Here is a 16,289-nt window from a genome sequence, read left to right as displayed (position 1 = left end):
AGTTGTGACTTTCGTTCACGACTTTTACCACTGTTAGAAAAACGCTACATTTTATTTATTAAAAATTGATTGACCAGGACATATATATCCTAAGAGCTCAACTCAGAATAGATTCTTTAGACTTTTAGACACATTAAGAGTTTGGGTATATTAGGGTTTGGGCATTAGAAGTACTTGAAGCAAGGAAATGGAGTTTTGAAGACATATAGAGCTCTTTTTCTTTCGTTTTTCTATTCCTCTTCCCTTTTCTTCTTGTAATGGTTGTGAATATCTTGTGTATTTATAGCTTTTTGATGTTTATGAGTAGCTAAATTCTTTGCTCTAGGATTATTTTGAACTCTTGTATGGATTAACATTATGTTTCTCCTCTCTTTTTATGAGTAATAATATATATGTGTTTATTTTACTCTTTTTTTAATGCTTCTAAGTGATTGGCCACCATTTAGATGTTAGGTTCACTTAATTGATGCTTGAGAGGACTAGATTAAGTGTAGAACTTAGGTAAAATAGTATAAGAACTTAATATTTGCATGTTGAATAGATAGTTTTACTAGTAAGATAGAAATATACTTGCTAGCCTTGTATAACCACATTAAGATTGGTGTTTGAAATTGAGTTTTATTAATTGTAATAAGAGATTGGGTACTTAATTTAACTAAACACTTATTCATGATTTGAAAGAGTTTGTCTAAGTATTTTTAGAACCCTAAGTTAATACTTATTTTCATTAAAAGCATTTATGAGAGGAGATAATTTTGGTATTATGAAATGCAAAGGGGATAAATAATTCTAGGTCTTAATTTGTGCTTGAAGTGTGTGAATCAATTGCTTTTCTTTATTTTCTAGTGTTAATTTAGTTTTAAAATCATTTTCACCTAATTATGTTTGGCTCAACTTAGTTGAACTCACTTAGTCTTTTGTTTGATCATCATTATTTTTAAACAAATCCTCGAGGGAATGATACTTTACTCATCTTATATTACTTGCTACGATTCATGCACTTGTGATGAGCAACAATTGCTCTCTAAAAGCACAAACTCTACAAGTCAATTAAGTTTGACAGTCATGTTCTTTCTTCTTTCATATTATATTACTATTATATGGTACAGATCTTATCATCAGTATCATCATTATTAGTTTTGAGTTTTCAAATCTCTTTGTTTTAATTATAGAAATTTTTCCCTCACAAAGCTCAGAATCACTTCTAAAAATGATGATCTTAACTTATCTCTGTTTACTTATTTAACATCTTGAATTTTAATTCTAGAATCAAGTGAATTAATAAAGGGTAAATTAGCTGAATAATTAAGTTAGTAACATTTCCGAACAACTAATGTGCTTATTGGATTCTTGGACAACCTTGGATTTGAGTAGGAGGCATATTGGGCCACTGTGTGCCCCAGAGGTGGTGTATAACATAGATTTGAGTTTCTGAGCCATTTGTCATAGCGAATGGTCAAAAATTAATTAAATCAGATTGCAAACAAGCTTAAATCAGAAAGGAAGAAAAGCAAGGAGAAATTAGGAGACATACACAAAGCTTTGGTAAGGCATCATTCAGGCATAATGATGAGGAGAATTTAGACTCCAAAGTCTAAGGGCCTATTTTGTATCATGGAATTAGAAGGGTGAAAATGGATATGGAAATAGAATTGAAAATTTATCTTGTTTGGTTGGCTAAAATCAGATTGAATTGAGTTTCTACATGGAGATGGAAATCATTTCCATTAAAATTGATGGAAATCATTTCTATAATAAAAACCAAGTTTTGCAATTCCATGATGCATTTTTTATTTTTTACCCCTCCTTCTTGATTTTTTTCTTCTTTGTATTAGCTTTCTCTTGTCTTAGCCTTTTGATGATTGACTTGTTGGATTGGACAAAGGTGACGATGACAACTTCTTCTCCGTCTCCTTCATCAACGGTGACGTCAAGCACCAAATTTGGAGAGAGAATACAGCTAACACTTGTTCTTAATCCTCCTTCTTTATGGACGGTGATGATGATGATGAAGATGATTTCCATCAACAGCGACAGCAAGCACCAGATCTGAAGAGAGAATACAGCTAACACTTGTTCTTCATCCTCTTTGTCGATGGTAACGGCGATGATGATGATGATCTCCATCAACAATGACGGCAAGCACCAAATCTAGAGAGAGAATATTTGTGTCGATCTCATCGCTTGTATCTTTTGTATATTTGCGTCTTTCTTCATTCCTTTGTATAAATCATTGATTTGTTCCCAAATCTGGGTTCTGATTTTTCTAGATTGTTGCTATTGATCGGATGGAGATTTGGCTGGTGGTTTTTCAAGAAGGTGGTCGAGGGATTTTCCCCCCAAATTTTGGAGGGTACTTTAGTATTTTTACATTTAAAATATACATATTAATTAAATATTATATCAAGATTTCATGAACATACCAAACATATTTTTAAACCTCATTTCTTTTTGCACTTCCATCTTCATTTTCATTTCCATCAAAATCATTTCCATTATACTGAACGAGGTATAAATCTCTAAGATAATCATCTCCTTCAATCCCTCTTCCTTTTTACACGTTTCAAGGGCTAAGGTTTCTGAGGAAGGATGATGATTTTCACTTTTAAAGGGTAGGGTTCGAACCTATTAGTATTAGTGAAAATAATGATACATGTTTTAAGTTTCTAAACTTAAGGTTGATGATTTTGTGAAGTTACATGATATACCAGATTGTAATATCACCATAATTTACCATTTAAATGACCATGATCCCCAAACTTTACAATGGTAGTTAGAAAATAACCAACCATGACTACACAAGGGTAAGTAAAACTGAATCAAAACCAAAAATTGAACTAAATCGAATTAAATTTTGTCTATTTGATTCGGTCTATTCCATTTTTTGGTTTGTTTTGATTTTCTTTTGATGAAAATTTTGGTTAATCGGTTTGATTCGATCTGAAAATTCAAGAATCAAATAAACCGAATCAACCAAATTATTCATATTTTTCCTTTCATATTTTTGAAAACGTGAATAAATTCTCATCTAGGTGTGTAAGAAATATCTTTCTACTACTTGCAGTAATCGTATTTTTTTATTTAATGTGATGTTCTAATTTTTTTTCTATAATTTAGTTTTTAGTGCAATAGTACTGAGTCTTATTAATTTTCTCATGAATTATATGTAACACCCTCAAATTTACAAACTGATTTTTTACAAATTATTAATTCAAAAAATTATTTTTTTTTCATTGAACCCTTATCATGGTAGAAAAATTTCTACCATGATACATCCAAGACAATATATCACAGGTCTTAAAATATCTCAAAAAGCAATTAGAACCATGAGGGACAGACATGATCCTCTTGGTCATATAAATACTTTTAATAAAAAGGATTAGAGTTTACATGCTTCTCAAAGAAGATATGTCCTAAGTTGGCACAAGATACATTGTATAATCCAAAATAAGAGGGAACGTAAAAGATGGTGTCTCATACACCATAGTTACACCTCTGGTGCTTTTTTGGCCGGACTCGCTCCTGTAAAAATGTTAACCACAGGGAATGAGACTTAAAAGTCCCAGTAACCAGAAATTAATATGTAATGATGCATGCGGATGTAACTAATCATGCGATTGCTAAGTGGGCACACAAAACATTTAACCGAACAATACTTTCAAACAAACCGAACAAGTATTTAATTTGCATGACTGCATCTTATATCCTCCTTTCGCCATGCTCGGACGCCAAATCACCCGACCAAAGGTGAGTTGGATCAAGCGACACGCCACTCATTGGATCTAATGAGGGCTTACCACGTGGTAATAATTAACCGAACAGAAATTCCCATTAACACCATACATTAAAATACCCTGACAAGTCATGCATCATTCAAATATCCAAACAGAAATATATCCGAACAATAACATCTCATCATGATAAACAAAAAATAAATTTTTAACCCACTTGGCAATGATTTCACAGAAGTATATAACAGTATTTATTTTCAATAATTCATAATTTTTTCAAACAACAAAACAACACAGAACCATTCACAAACACACCCATCACAACACATTAATAATGGTTACCTTGTGTCTTGAATAACAAGTTTCCCTTCACAACTCCTTTTTCACCACTATCTTTGTCAATATAATCTACATAATTATTTCACAATACTATATATTAATTTTACATTAAAATAAATAACTCTAATTAAATAGTTAGAAAGTCTTAGATCTATAATCCATATTAACACTAATTTAAGATTTATGCCTCATTTAACTTCCTAAATTCTTTTCTAAAATTCTCGTACCCTAATAAACTATTTTTTTATCCTCAAATCACTTCTAGTATCACAATTTCATCCTTCTATATTCTAAAAATTCGTCCAAAAATAAATTAAATTTTAAAATTATCCTGAAGCCTCAAATCACCTTTCTATAACCTCAAAAATACCTATTCATACTTAAATAAATATTTAATAATCATAGATTTATCCCTACATCTCAGATTCCACATAAATTCAACCATATAGATCTAGATTTTAACTCAAAAATTCTTAAACATGAGTTTCAACCTCAAAAAAATATTCTATAATATTTATTATATCCCTAAGAGTTTTAACCTATATTTTTAATCCATCATATCATCAGATTAACTATCCTATAGAAAAATCCTAATCAAAATATTTACTCTATCCTACAAAATAATCATATCACTAGAAAGCTAATATTATTTAAAAAAATAACTATAAAATTAATTTTATAATTAAATAAATTTTTAAATGCTAATCTAAACAGGAAAGTTAGAACATACCTGAAGAAAAAAGAAAATAATCCCCCCTTGCGAGAAAACGCCAAGCAACGTGAGAGGAAGAGAGAAAAATAATATAAAAATGGGATTATGAGTCCCAAAATTATATTAAAAAAAACTATAGGTTTGAATTTAATTATTCAAACCTTTGGGCCAAAAGTTGCAATTTCCTCTAAATTGTATCTTAGCCTCTCATGCTTCCTAATGCACACACCCCCTCCTTTTTATACATGAAGGCACCTCTTCTCTTTCCTCATCTAACCAATGTGGGACTTAGAAACAACAACCTTCCACCCCCTTTTTTTTGTTCCTTCTACCTTCTCTTTTTTTTAACACACACATAAAAAAATTATTTATGTATTATATCTTAACTAAATATTGCTTATGTGGTTTTAAATTTAAATTTTTAAATTCATAATTAAATACCTAATCATAATATTATTTTTAAATAACCTCAAATAATATAAATTTCTATTATTATCATTTTTTTTCTCAAAACCTAAATTCTACAATTTCTTTATTATACACAATAAGCTTTGAAAACCATTCAAAACAAAGCTGAAAAGACTAACTTTTTTTTGCAAAATGAAACATATCTATCATGGCCAACCAAGTATCCGCCTTGGGCAATGACACGGAGGGGTATGGCCAAACCACCTATGTGTTGTAGCCTATGGTGTTTGTACCGTGCATTGCAACAAAAATGCTAGCCATAGTGGTGCCCTGCATATAACTGTTGGCAACAACTTTATTGTTATGCAAGATCCAAAGGCCAACTTCTAGAATGTCTCGAATCTCATACCAGGTTCAAGGGCCAACTTCTAGCACACCTCAAATCTTTCACCAATATCAATGGCCAACTTCTAACACATCTTAAATCTCATACTAGATTCAACGACGGGGAAGGAGATGATCAAAGGAGAGCGTGGAGTTTTTTTTTATTTAGGGCATCTTGGTTTTTTTAGTTTTAAATTTATTAAATTGTATATAAACTATTAATCTATATTCAATGTCGTTAATAGCAAACCAAGCAAACTCGATGTAATCAACATTAAACTGCTTTACATTACATTTATTGTACATAGCAAAACCATATCCACCATTAACACTGCATGGCCATTTTTATCGAGATTTTTCTTGCTCTTCCTAACTTGAACTTTGCCTAGATCACTTCAAAGAGAGAAGAAGAAAAGAAATGGAGACTTATCTTTACAAATAAACAAGACGAGAGGGATTTGCCTCAGGCATCAACGTTTAGCAACTTAAATGATTATAAGAGAAAGATGGGAAAGAGGGAAGAGAAAAGATGAAGGGGATGGGAAAATAGGATTCAATGCTTCTCTTTTCCCCTTTTCATTTGTAAGGGTATTTTTGTCCAAGGCAAATTTTCTTTTGTGTTTTCATAGGGATAAATTAATCACTTGGACCCTAGAGTTATAATTCCTAAACTTTAATTCAATGCAATCCAATCTATATAATTTGATTAAGTTACAACTCAGTTTTTAAACTTTGATTTGGTATAATTTTATCTCTATAATTTAACTATTTAAAATATTAGTAGTGAAGAAATAATTTTAGTCATTATACATTTTAAAAAAAATAGAAAGATCAATATTTTAAATGGTTAAAATTATAGAGATTGAATTGCACCATATTAAAATTTATAGACTAAGTTATAATTGAATTAAAATTATAGGAACTGAGTTGTACATAACTAAAATTTTAAAATTAAATTACAATTAACTTAAAACTATAAGTAAATGAGTAGTTTTTCTTTTGTAAGAGAACCTAAATCTCTGTTACAATGTCAAAATTGGTGGTCCTTAATTGAAATTTTTGGTTGGTAGAGTCCTTACTTGAAATTATTTCTGCTAGAGGTTCTTAAAATGTCACGTTCGCTGGAGAATATTAAACGATGAAACAAGACGCATGGTTGGAGGAATCCAATGGACTTTCAGGGACATCCGGCCCAATGGGCTTTGATAGCCTACCCTGTTGGTCACGAGCTTGACTGTGTGAAGGAATACAAGTAACTCCTCCAAAATGTAAGTGTCGCATGGAAAGCGAACCCAGGACCTGAAATTTTGACCACTAAGTTGAATTGCTATGTTTGGCCCAAAAAAAAAAAAACAGAATTGCCATGTTGAAAATTATGTGAAGCTAGGAATTGAGGGAGCTTAAATTCTCTAATCTCTCTAATAATGTGCCCTATCCTCCTCATATTTTTTTGCCTTTTTAATTAGAGCCGGGCACTCGATTTTTTAAACCATGCTATTTTCACTAAAAAAATGGAAATGAGAAGCTGGCAAGTGGGGGAAGAGGTGCTGGTAAGAATAATAATTAAATAATTTATTCTTTAGTCTTTACACTATAATAGACTCTATTCATTATCACGTCACGTCAATAAATAGTATTAAGTTCAGTAATCATTCATAATATTTTTATATATAATCTGGCCAGGAAATATTATATTTTTATATAGTGTATCAATATATTAAAATTCATTACCCGTGCATACAGTGCATGTGAGAGTAACAAAATTCCATGTAAACTGCTTATTGCTAGAAAAGACCAACAACTATCACCAAATGCTTAATCAAGGATTTCAAATTCAAATTTTAAGCATGCAATAGTAACCAAATTCTCAATAGTGAGACGTGACTCTCAAAAAGTACATGTAAATGTGGAGCTTGACGAATATTCCAGGGGTAAATTTTTTGATTTTAACTTGGGTTAAAAAGAAAAAGAAAAAGAAAAAGTTGAGATGTCACAATTGTAAGTTTGCAAAGAAGCATGCCTAGTGCACCAAACCTTATGCTTTCAATATGTAAGTCGGCATTACGACTGAATAGAAATCCTGGTTTATATTTTTCGTTTTTTTTTCATTGATATCTAAAATTTGGTCATTTAAAGATTGTGACAATTATGAGGGTGGGTGCTGGTTTTAGCCTAAAGTCAACCTCCACTCACAGACCTTTTGAGCACAGTTAGTATGAACATGAAACTCTCTAGCTAGCGGGAGACCTAAAAAAGCTTAGCATATAAGCGGGGACGGGTCTAATGAGAGTAGAGACGGTCAGACGGATTCAGAAAAATTTATTAGTAGGAGCAATATTTATGTCAAACATAAATATAAATGTTCTTTAAGAAAATATAATTATAAGTATTAATTAAAGTAATATATAAATAAATTATATGAAAAGCTTAAAAATATTTATTAATTACATTTGCATCATAAATTTGATTTTGTAATAAACAAAAGAGTAAATAATATTTTAAAGATGTATGTTTGATAATTTGAACGAGAATACAGGAAATTGCAATTTTTAAGAAGGGGCAATAAGTGTAATTTCAACAAGAAAGTATGTGAAATTTCTGCTATTTTAGTTTTGCTCCCTCTTAATTTTTATCTCCCCTTAAAAATTATGAAATTTTTAGATTTAATGAGCAATATATTATTTAAACTATTGTGAATGTCATCCTAAATGCTAAACTAGTGAAATGTGTAATTTTTTTTAATTTTTAAATTCTAAACACTTAAAATCTTATCAATAAATCATAAAAATGTGACTGTTGCCTTTTAGATTGAGGGGCACGCTCACACATATTGATGTAGTACTCATTCCTTCTCACCATTGCTAACGTACCATTGCTGACATTGCTAACATGCATGTGAGTAGGCTTCACAGCTTGAAAAATAACAACTGTTTCATGAAAGGTTTTTGAAAGTTGAAATTTTAAAAGTTGAGAAAATTTTTTACATATTTTATGAGTTTACAATTTAATATACTATTCATACAATAATTTAGAGGTATATTGCTCGTTACCCCAAAATTTTATAAAAATTGATAAAACCATCTTTATCTTGAAATTTTATCCCCATATTTATCATTATGAATATGCCTTTGTATACAAAATTAAGTATATAAGTTTATATATATATAAAATATTTTCAAAACAAGAAAATATAGCATATTTGTTTAGACATAAATTCTTCCTGCAGAATTGAAGTAAGCATTTTTTTAATAAAGGTTATGTATATTATAGACAGAGCTATTCATGCATATAGATAGATAGACATTTTCACTTCAAAATTAATAATCAATATATATATATATATGTAAAAATAATTTCAAATTTTGTTAACAAGAGTTAACATCAATTAATATTTCAAAGTTCTTGGCGGCCCATCCTTTGTTAGAGCGTTGGATGTGCTAGCTGATTCATCACATGATCTCAAAATTCAAGCGAAAAGATGTAACAACATAGAATAGAGCATCTATATAGAATCTAGGAGTGATTTACTGCGAAAAGTCCTGCCCTAAAAAACTTTTTCTTGATATAGAATACAGCATCTATGCAAGACTGTAACTATTTTCAAACATCTTCAATCAGGATACTGGACGTGTGGGAGTAACAATAACGTCAGTGAGTAGTTTACAGTCAAATTCAAGTGCCACACGTTTTCATCCATGATTATATATAAAGTTTAAATTCATTCATGCCACTATTTTTTAACAGGGAAAATTACTCGCTCCTTACGACCAACATGAAAAATAGGGGAAATTACACCCAGTCCTTAGGAAGTCATTTTAAACACTCCTCCCGCTCTTGGTTGTATGAAATTTGGATTGGAGAATTAAAAGTGGAACTAATGAAAAATGGATTGTATGAAAATTGGTGAAACCCATTTCTATTTTCATATCCGTATACATATCCATGAAACTTATTCCTTCCTCACTTCCTTCATAAAATTACGACTCATTTTTACACGTGTATGTCAAACATTTTAAATCTTCCTTTTCACATCACTTTTTCCCCTCTTCCTCTTTTGCCTTCACTTCCATAAAAAGCTTTTACATACTGCTAAACAGGCTCAAGATATCATAAAACTATAATATTACATTGGAGTTCAAAGTTCCCTTTCTTGTATATAATTGGGTTAAGAGGCAAAAATATTCTAATAATTTTTTGAAAAAAGTAATAAGTATCCTTACATTTTAGAACGAATAATGTTGCATTGCAATTGTTAGAAGTTGAGCAATGTCACCTTTTCCAACTTTTGACAAACATTGACTAATGGAATTTTGATAAACTCTCCACGGCAATCATACTTCACTCCATGCGCTGGCGTCATGCTTCACCTGGAAGGCCATGTTTTGGAACAAAGGCTTCATCGTCTTCCTTTTTCCAAGACACAATCATTTCTCTTTTGGCCATCCTCTTTCTCACTCTCACCATTAGCATCACTCTCGAAGCTATCATCCACTCCTTCGATTTAGGACTGCTAGAAACCCGATAAGCCCCTTCTCCCACAAACACCGACATTACTTCCTCCCTTAGACCCGTCTGCCATCGTGAACACTTCCTCACCAATTCCCTCCTCAATTAGAGCTTTGCCTGATTTCTTGAAGCATCATGAATGCTTCTTGGACTGGAGCTCTAGTACTTGTAACTTTTTTCCCCATAAAAAAGGTGTGTTTCTCACTTTTCTTATGGATTTTGGTGCTGAAAATTACATTTTTATGCAGTAAATCGGATTGGAAAATGAGGGGTTGCAGAGGTTAAGGGAATATTAGAAGGTGGACTATAAACTTGAAGCTCACAACACCTATGGTTTCCTCTATAATTAGAAGGGTATCTAGTGTTTGGCTTGATTGATCTGCAATCACAAAACTTTTATAATTAGAGTTTTCTTGTAGGGTTTGCTATGCCACCATGTGGCTTTGCCACATCAAAGTTTTCAACAATCCTCTAGTCAAACATTGGAAAAAAAAAAAGGTGATATTGCTTTACTTTTAATACTTCTAAGATAACATGGTTCTTCTTAAAATGTAAGAATATTCATTGCTCCTTTGATAAAATTTAGGGACATTTTTACCCCTTAATTCCCATATAGTTTTCGAGTATAAATAATAAAATGCCCTCACTTCCCTATCTTTTTTCACATCCACCCACCACCAAATCTCCCTCACCTTTTAATATAAGGTGGCTGTGAGATGGGATTATATTTGAACCTATGACTGGTTGACTTGAAAAAAAAAAAAAGCATACAGCCACAAAGTTATTAAAGCATTTTAATATTATAATACAAAATTATATATATGCGTATATTATAAACTTTGTTTTCAGCTTTTATCCTCTTTACTTGTGAACAACTTGAGTTAGCTTGTGATTTGGTTTTTAATTAATTTGTTAACGAAAACTGATCCAAAAGGTTTAATATATACTTACAAAGTGTTATATGATTCTTGAAAAAAGTGAGGGCATTTTAATAATTGTGCTTTAAAAGTTATTTACAATAAGAAAAAATTGAGACTTCAATGCAATAAGAATTATCATATCGTCAGATTTATTTTAAAAAAATCAGATGTATTTCTTAAAAAATGTAATGATAAAAATTATTGGACCTAAATTTTGCTGACACTTAAAAAACGGAACTTTCCTTAAAGAACTTGATCATCGCGGAAGGCCTTGACAAATTAAAAGTTATTTGGCTGTTGGTTATCGAAAAAAGAAAAAAGGAAAAGAAAAGGGCAAAAATCGAGAAAAGGTTATTCGGCTGTTGGTTTTTTACGTTTCAAGGGACAAAGAGGATGTCTGGAAAAAAAAAAAAGGGGACAAAGAGGATGAACAGAGGAAGGAACAGTGGGTAGTGCGAAGAACGATGCAGATGAAAACCGATTCGTACGTTTACAGAAGTCGCAGCCCCAATCACGCTTTCCTCTTTCCTTCTTCCTCTTTCTTCCTTTCAATTCAAACTCAACATCAGCTACGAACAATACACAATCATCATTCCCCCCAACCCCACCCCCCCCCCCGCTCCCCCTCATTCTTCTTCCTCCTTTGCGTGTATCCTGGCACTACAAACTAGAAACAAACAAATCTCCCACGATCCTAGTTCTCGAAACTGTTCAGATGTAACAGAGACCCCATCAGTTTTCCTCGGAAAAGAGGAAACTGCCCTTTCTCTCTGCTTGTCTCTCTCTCTCTATGTTTTGGGTTTAATCCGGTGAGGCTCAAGAGAGAAGAAACCTTTTCTGTTGTCTTCTTTTTTAATATATTGAGGGTTATTCTCAATACTATTTGCTTGATTTTATTTTATTTTTCTGATGATGATGGTTAATGTTTGGAAAAAGCTTACTCTTCCTTAAAGAGCCAAACCGAACCCTACCCCATTTCTCTTTTATCAAACGCATTACTTGAAAAAGATATAGCTGCCTTAGCTTATAATATACACACACTACTCATGGCCTCTTCTTCTCGCTATCTTTAACAACCAATTCTTCAAATACATCGATGAAGACAAAGGACAAAAGGTGCACAGGAGGTTGAAGAAGAAGAAGATGATGATAACGAGGAAGAGGAAGATGGAGAAGAAGACGACTTGCTGAGGCTAAAATTGGGGTCAGGATCTGCTGCAACCTGGTGCAGGACAACAAGTGGGTGATATTATTGGTGAATCAACGCAGAGTAGGTCCAAGATCTGGCTCACTAGGGTTAGGGTTAGGATTAAAATTATGGCCAAACATGGAGGAAGAGGGTTCAGATATGGTGGGTGTGGAAGACTAAAAAGAAGATTTATTGGGAGGTTACCATCATGGCAAATGGATTCTCAAGATTGGTATAATAATCCCACTCCACCACCTCATTCTCATCATTACTCTCACACAAATCCCCACCACTCTGGTTTGTGGTTTACGCTTCGCTCTTCTACAACCAGTAAGCCCAAATTTCCATTTCTTCATCATCATTAGGCACTGTATAGCTTTCAAGCATATATCGCACTAACCTTAAATAAATGACACAGTTTTAATGTAGTCTTCACCCACTTGGAATGATCTTAACAGAGGCTTTCTAAAATCAACTTTACTTAATTTTGGGTTTGATAATCATTGTTGCCTACTGCTCCGGCAACAAGTGTTCTTCTCGTGTTATGTCCATCATTACAAGATGTACACAAGCAACCTGAGTTTTCGATACATCATCACGTTTTAGTACCTCGGTTTCTTTCCATGTCAGTTGTATGTAATTTTATGAATATCCGTACTGTCGCTCTTTTATCTTTTTATCTCTGTTGGAGGGAGTTAATTTGGCTAGATATGGTTATCGATGTTTTAATTGGGTTTTGGATATAATGCGCAGAAGAGGAGAAGCTTTGCCTCAGGTGCCAAAGGCGTACATTAGAGTGAAGTAAGTGGTGCAAGTTAGCATGCATGCCTGATCATCATATCAGAAGCATATATTTTCCATTTTCTTAATGATGGGTTTATTGAAATGAGTGAAAAGGCTGACTCTAGCTTTTCTTTGCCTTTTCTGTGGCCTCTTTTTTTCTCTTCTAACTTTCTTGTCAATGTTTTTTCCTTTTGTCCTTATTTAACTCTGGGAAAGGAACGAAGACATGACGATCTTCATGGTTAAGAAGTATCTGGTTACAAAACTTGGTCTTGCCAACGAAAATGAGGTACATAATTCATCCTCAATCTGATATGATCTCTTTCTGTTTCTTTTTTTGATTTCATTAATTTGTTGTTATTGTTGTTGTTGTTATTATTATTATTATTATTATTATTATATTAAAGCATGCATGCATTAGAGGAAGTGAATTGACAAGCTCTCATTACGTGGGTCATGTTATGTGAATGATATCTTTCTTCTCTGCAACTGCCATGCATTTGACCAGAAATGAAATCGAAAGCCCTAGCTAGTGTGTTTTAGGGTTTACAATTTCAGAGGGTACCTCTAGTCTGGATGGTAGACCATTAATGATGAACTAACTGTCAACAAGGTTTCATCATCACCTTCTTTTGCATCAACCTCTCGAGCGTTAAAACTTTTAATTATTATTATTATTATTATATTTTTGTTAAGTTCTTATATTTCATCAAGTTTGCAGGAAGCACTATAATATTAAAGCAACTTAACTTGGAAAAATATTGTAAGGAAAATGACTTTGATAAGCTTTTTAACTTGTAACTTTTAAAAAATCTGATGGTGAAAAAATTTCTTAATTTGCTATATATTAACTTGTCAAGTTAAAGTCTTTGGTTTCGGTGAATGAATCATTTCAATAAAATGTGTTCCCAATAATTTTGAGATCAAAGTTACTTATTTGTCTTCGTTATCAAATCAAAAAATAGATATCAATATCAATATAATTAATTTGCATCACCGCTAATTTAGAATAAATCACAATATTTCGTGCAGAATGTTAACCTTATATAGAAGGTAAATGAATCGGAGGAGATTTTTTTTTGCCCAAGCATTATCAAAATGTCAGGGGAATGCTTACATAAGAGGGTGATTCGTATAATTTAACCACAGAATATTATCAGCCTGAAATTATAACTGATGTATCGAAGAATTTATTCAGGGAGGCGCTTTGCAAGTCTTCCGACGTTATACATCTTCTGCTTTTGGCTTTGGTTGTGATACACAAATTCTTTGTTGTTTGTAGGTCTTGATATACTATCTTTTTTAAAGAAAAAAAATTGTTTCCTCTGCGACCTGTCTGAGGATTTTACAAATTAGGTTCATCACATATGTTACACTAAGATTCGTGCGTGGCTATATAAGAAAATGCCTGATTTAAGATATGTGTAAATAGTTCACGTTTATCTTTGCAACTGATGTTTAATGGACTACGATCGTGAGGGTATAGGCTAGTCTGTTTTTTCTCCATCATTTGTAGCCTTTTGAATGCCTTTGCCGATGGCTCATGGCTTAACATTATTTTCTTCATCATTTAATGAATATCCCTTTTCTGATCAAGAGAAGAAGAAGAAGAAAGCTAAGTCGTTCTCTATTTACTTAGGATTAATGGTTTAATTCTTTATCGAAAGAAGAATAGTGATGTGATTAATCTACCTTCACCATCGACTGAATAGGAAAATGATCACGGTATTGAAAGATTTTGAGTCTTTGGGCTGAGAACACAAGATTTTTTGCCAATTATTAGAAACCCGCTGTTAAATTGGATTATCTTCGTACATTTCTGTAGGTATAATCAATGCTACTTCTCTTTACTCCCAACTGCTCTCCTTTATTTCTTTATGACTGTGTTATACGAGTACTATTTGTGCATGACGGATCTTGCAATGGTTCCATGTTGAAAGTATTCCTATTCTCTTTTACTTTTTCTTCAATGTAAGTCTTTGATTCTGCTAGCTGCCTGAAACAACTATAATAGTAGTACGTGTAATGCTCTTGGGAGGGACTAGAAAGCCATTTCTATAAGCCATCTTACAGCTTATAATAGAAATCATGATACTGATTATCATAACCCCATTTACTGCATGATATTATATTATATATATAGCCATCACGCACAGTTTATATATAGAATTTACTATTGCAGGTTGACATCTTATGCATGGGACAGAGATTGTTGAATGTGCAAAGCTTGAAGGTGGTGCGGGACGCTATTTGGATACCTGCACTTGTTGATTCTTTGAACTCTTCATCTAAATCACTTGTCGGCATGCCTACCCCTAATCTAATGCCATTACTTTACCAAAAAATATAGTCGTCTCTAATATATAACTGACATCATCATTTTGTAGCTACCTAGCTCTAATTTTATTTTAGTTATCAAACTACATGTGTTTTAGATATCAATTTCTGATCTTCTCGTCATGTAAAACTAATGCCGCCCTTATAATTTGTTTTTCTATATAATTAAGCACTTGCTTGACTCCTCCATCAGCATGTTATATAAATCTATAGTTCATGAATCAATACAAGTCGCTTATGTATGATTATTTTTTGCAGTTGAAAAATAGGGATTTCCGCGTGTGTGTGTGTGTGTGTGTAGAGAGAGAGAGAGGCGATTTAATTAATATGGCACGCAGACAACCTTTAGATATTCCCTAGATATGGTTATAAAGTTGAATCTTACTAACAGAAAAAACATGATAAAAGAATTATTTTCATTTGTGACGATGTAAATTCTTGTCTTGAAGAAAAGTTGAGCCAATATGTATTAATCTTGAATCTGAATGGCTGAAGGAGCATTACATTACTTTGGAAAGGAATGTTAGCAAATATGTGGAAGCTTCGCTGCTAATATACTGTTTTCCAAGCAATGACTCCGTCGCTATTATGTAGAAAAATACATGCACATGTTGAATGCAAAAAAAAAAAAAAAAGTTAGAAGAGCCTCCTGATGTGACCATATCATGTCATCCAAGTTGATATGAAAGGTGGCAACTAAGATCTCATTTGGCTGCTAGAAAAAAATAAAATATAATGGATTAAAAAATAAAAAATAAAATTTGTTTTTCTATATAATTAAGCACTTGCTTGACTCCTCCCATCAGCATGTTATATAAATCTATAGTTCATGAATCAATACAAGTCGCTTATGTATGATTATTTTTTGCAGCTGACAAAATAGGGATTTCGTATATATATAAATATAGAGAGAGAGAGAGAGAGAGGCGATTTAATTAATATATGGCACGCAGAAACCTTTAGACATATTCCCTAGATAT

The 16,289-nt window shown here is 32.3% G+C and overlaps 1 protein-coding gene and 1 long non-coding RNA gene across 4 annotated transcripts; one reads left to right on the top strand and one right to left on the bottom strand.

Annotated features, from left to right (window-relative positions):
* Positions 1 to 3,403: 3,403 nt before the first annotated feature.
* On the bottom strand, positions 3,404 to 4,954 carry LOC129308392 (uncharacterized). The gene is made up of 3 exons (XR_008592599.1): positions 4,801 to 4,954; positions 4,074 to 4,139; positions 3,404 to 3,522 (listed from the first exon to the last, which is right to left on the bottom strand). It is a non-coding gene; the product is annotated as an uncharacterized LOC129308392 (long non-coding RNA).
* Positions 4,955 to 12,565: 7,611 nt separating this feature from the next.
* On the top strand, positions 12,566 to 15,528 carry LOC129309858 (protein LAX PANICLE 2-like). Of its 3 annotated transcripts, none has more exons than XR_008592966.1 (4): positions 12,566 to 12,814; positions 12,943 to 12,990; positions 13,189 to 13,261; positions 15,155 to 15,528. XR_008592966.1 is itself a non-coding variant. In XM_054951605.1 (3 exons), exons 1-3 carry the CDS (start codon positions 12,935 to 12,937, stop codon positions 15,320 to 15,322), a joined length of 297 nt encoding a protein of 98 aa, XP_054807580.1. In that variant the 5' UTR covers positions 12,566 to 12,934; the 3' UTR covers positions 15,323 to 15,528. The 3 variants fall into 3 exon arrangements, 1 of the variants encoding a protein (XP_054807580.1); XR_008592965.1 differs by having other exon boundaries at positions 12,566 to 12,821; XM_054951605.1 differs by having other exon boundaries at positions 12,566 to 12,990.
* Positions 15,529 to 16,289: the final 761 nt, after the last annotated feature.

The sequence above is a fragment of the Prosopis cineraria genome, unplaced genomic scaffold (assembly GCF_029017545.1).
Source record: "Prosopis cineraria cultivar Desert tree isolate PC_DT_omini unplaced genomic scaffold, ASM2901754v1 PC4, whole genome shotgun sequence".
Taxonomy (NCBI): Eukaryota; Viridiplantae; Streptophyta; class Magnoliopsida; order Fabales; family Fabaceae; genus Prosopis; species Prosopis cineraria.
The sequence above is the reverse complement of the archived record's forward strand: the minus strand, read 5'-3'. Positions and strand labels throughout refer to the sequence as shown.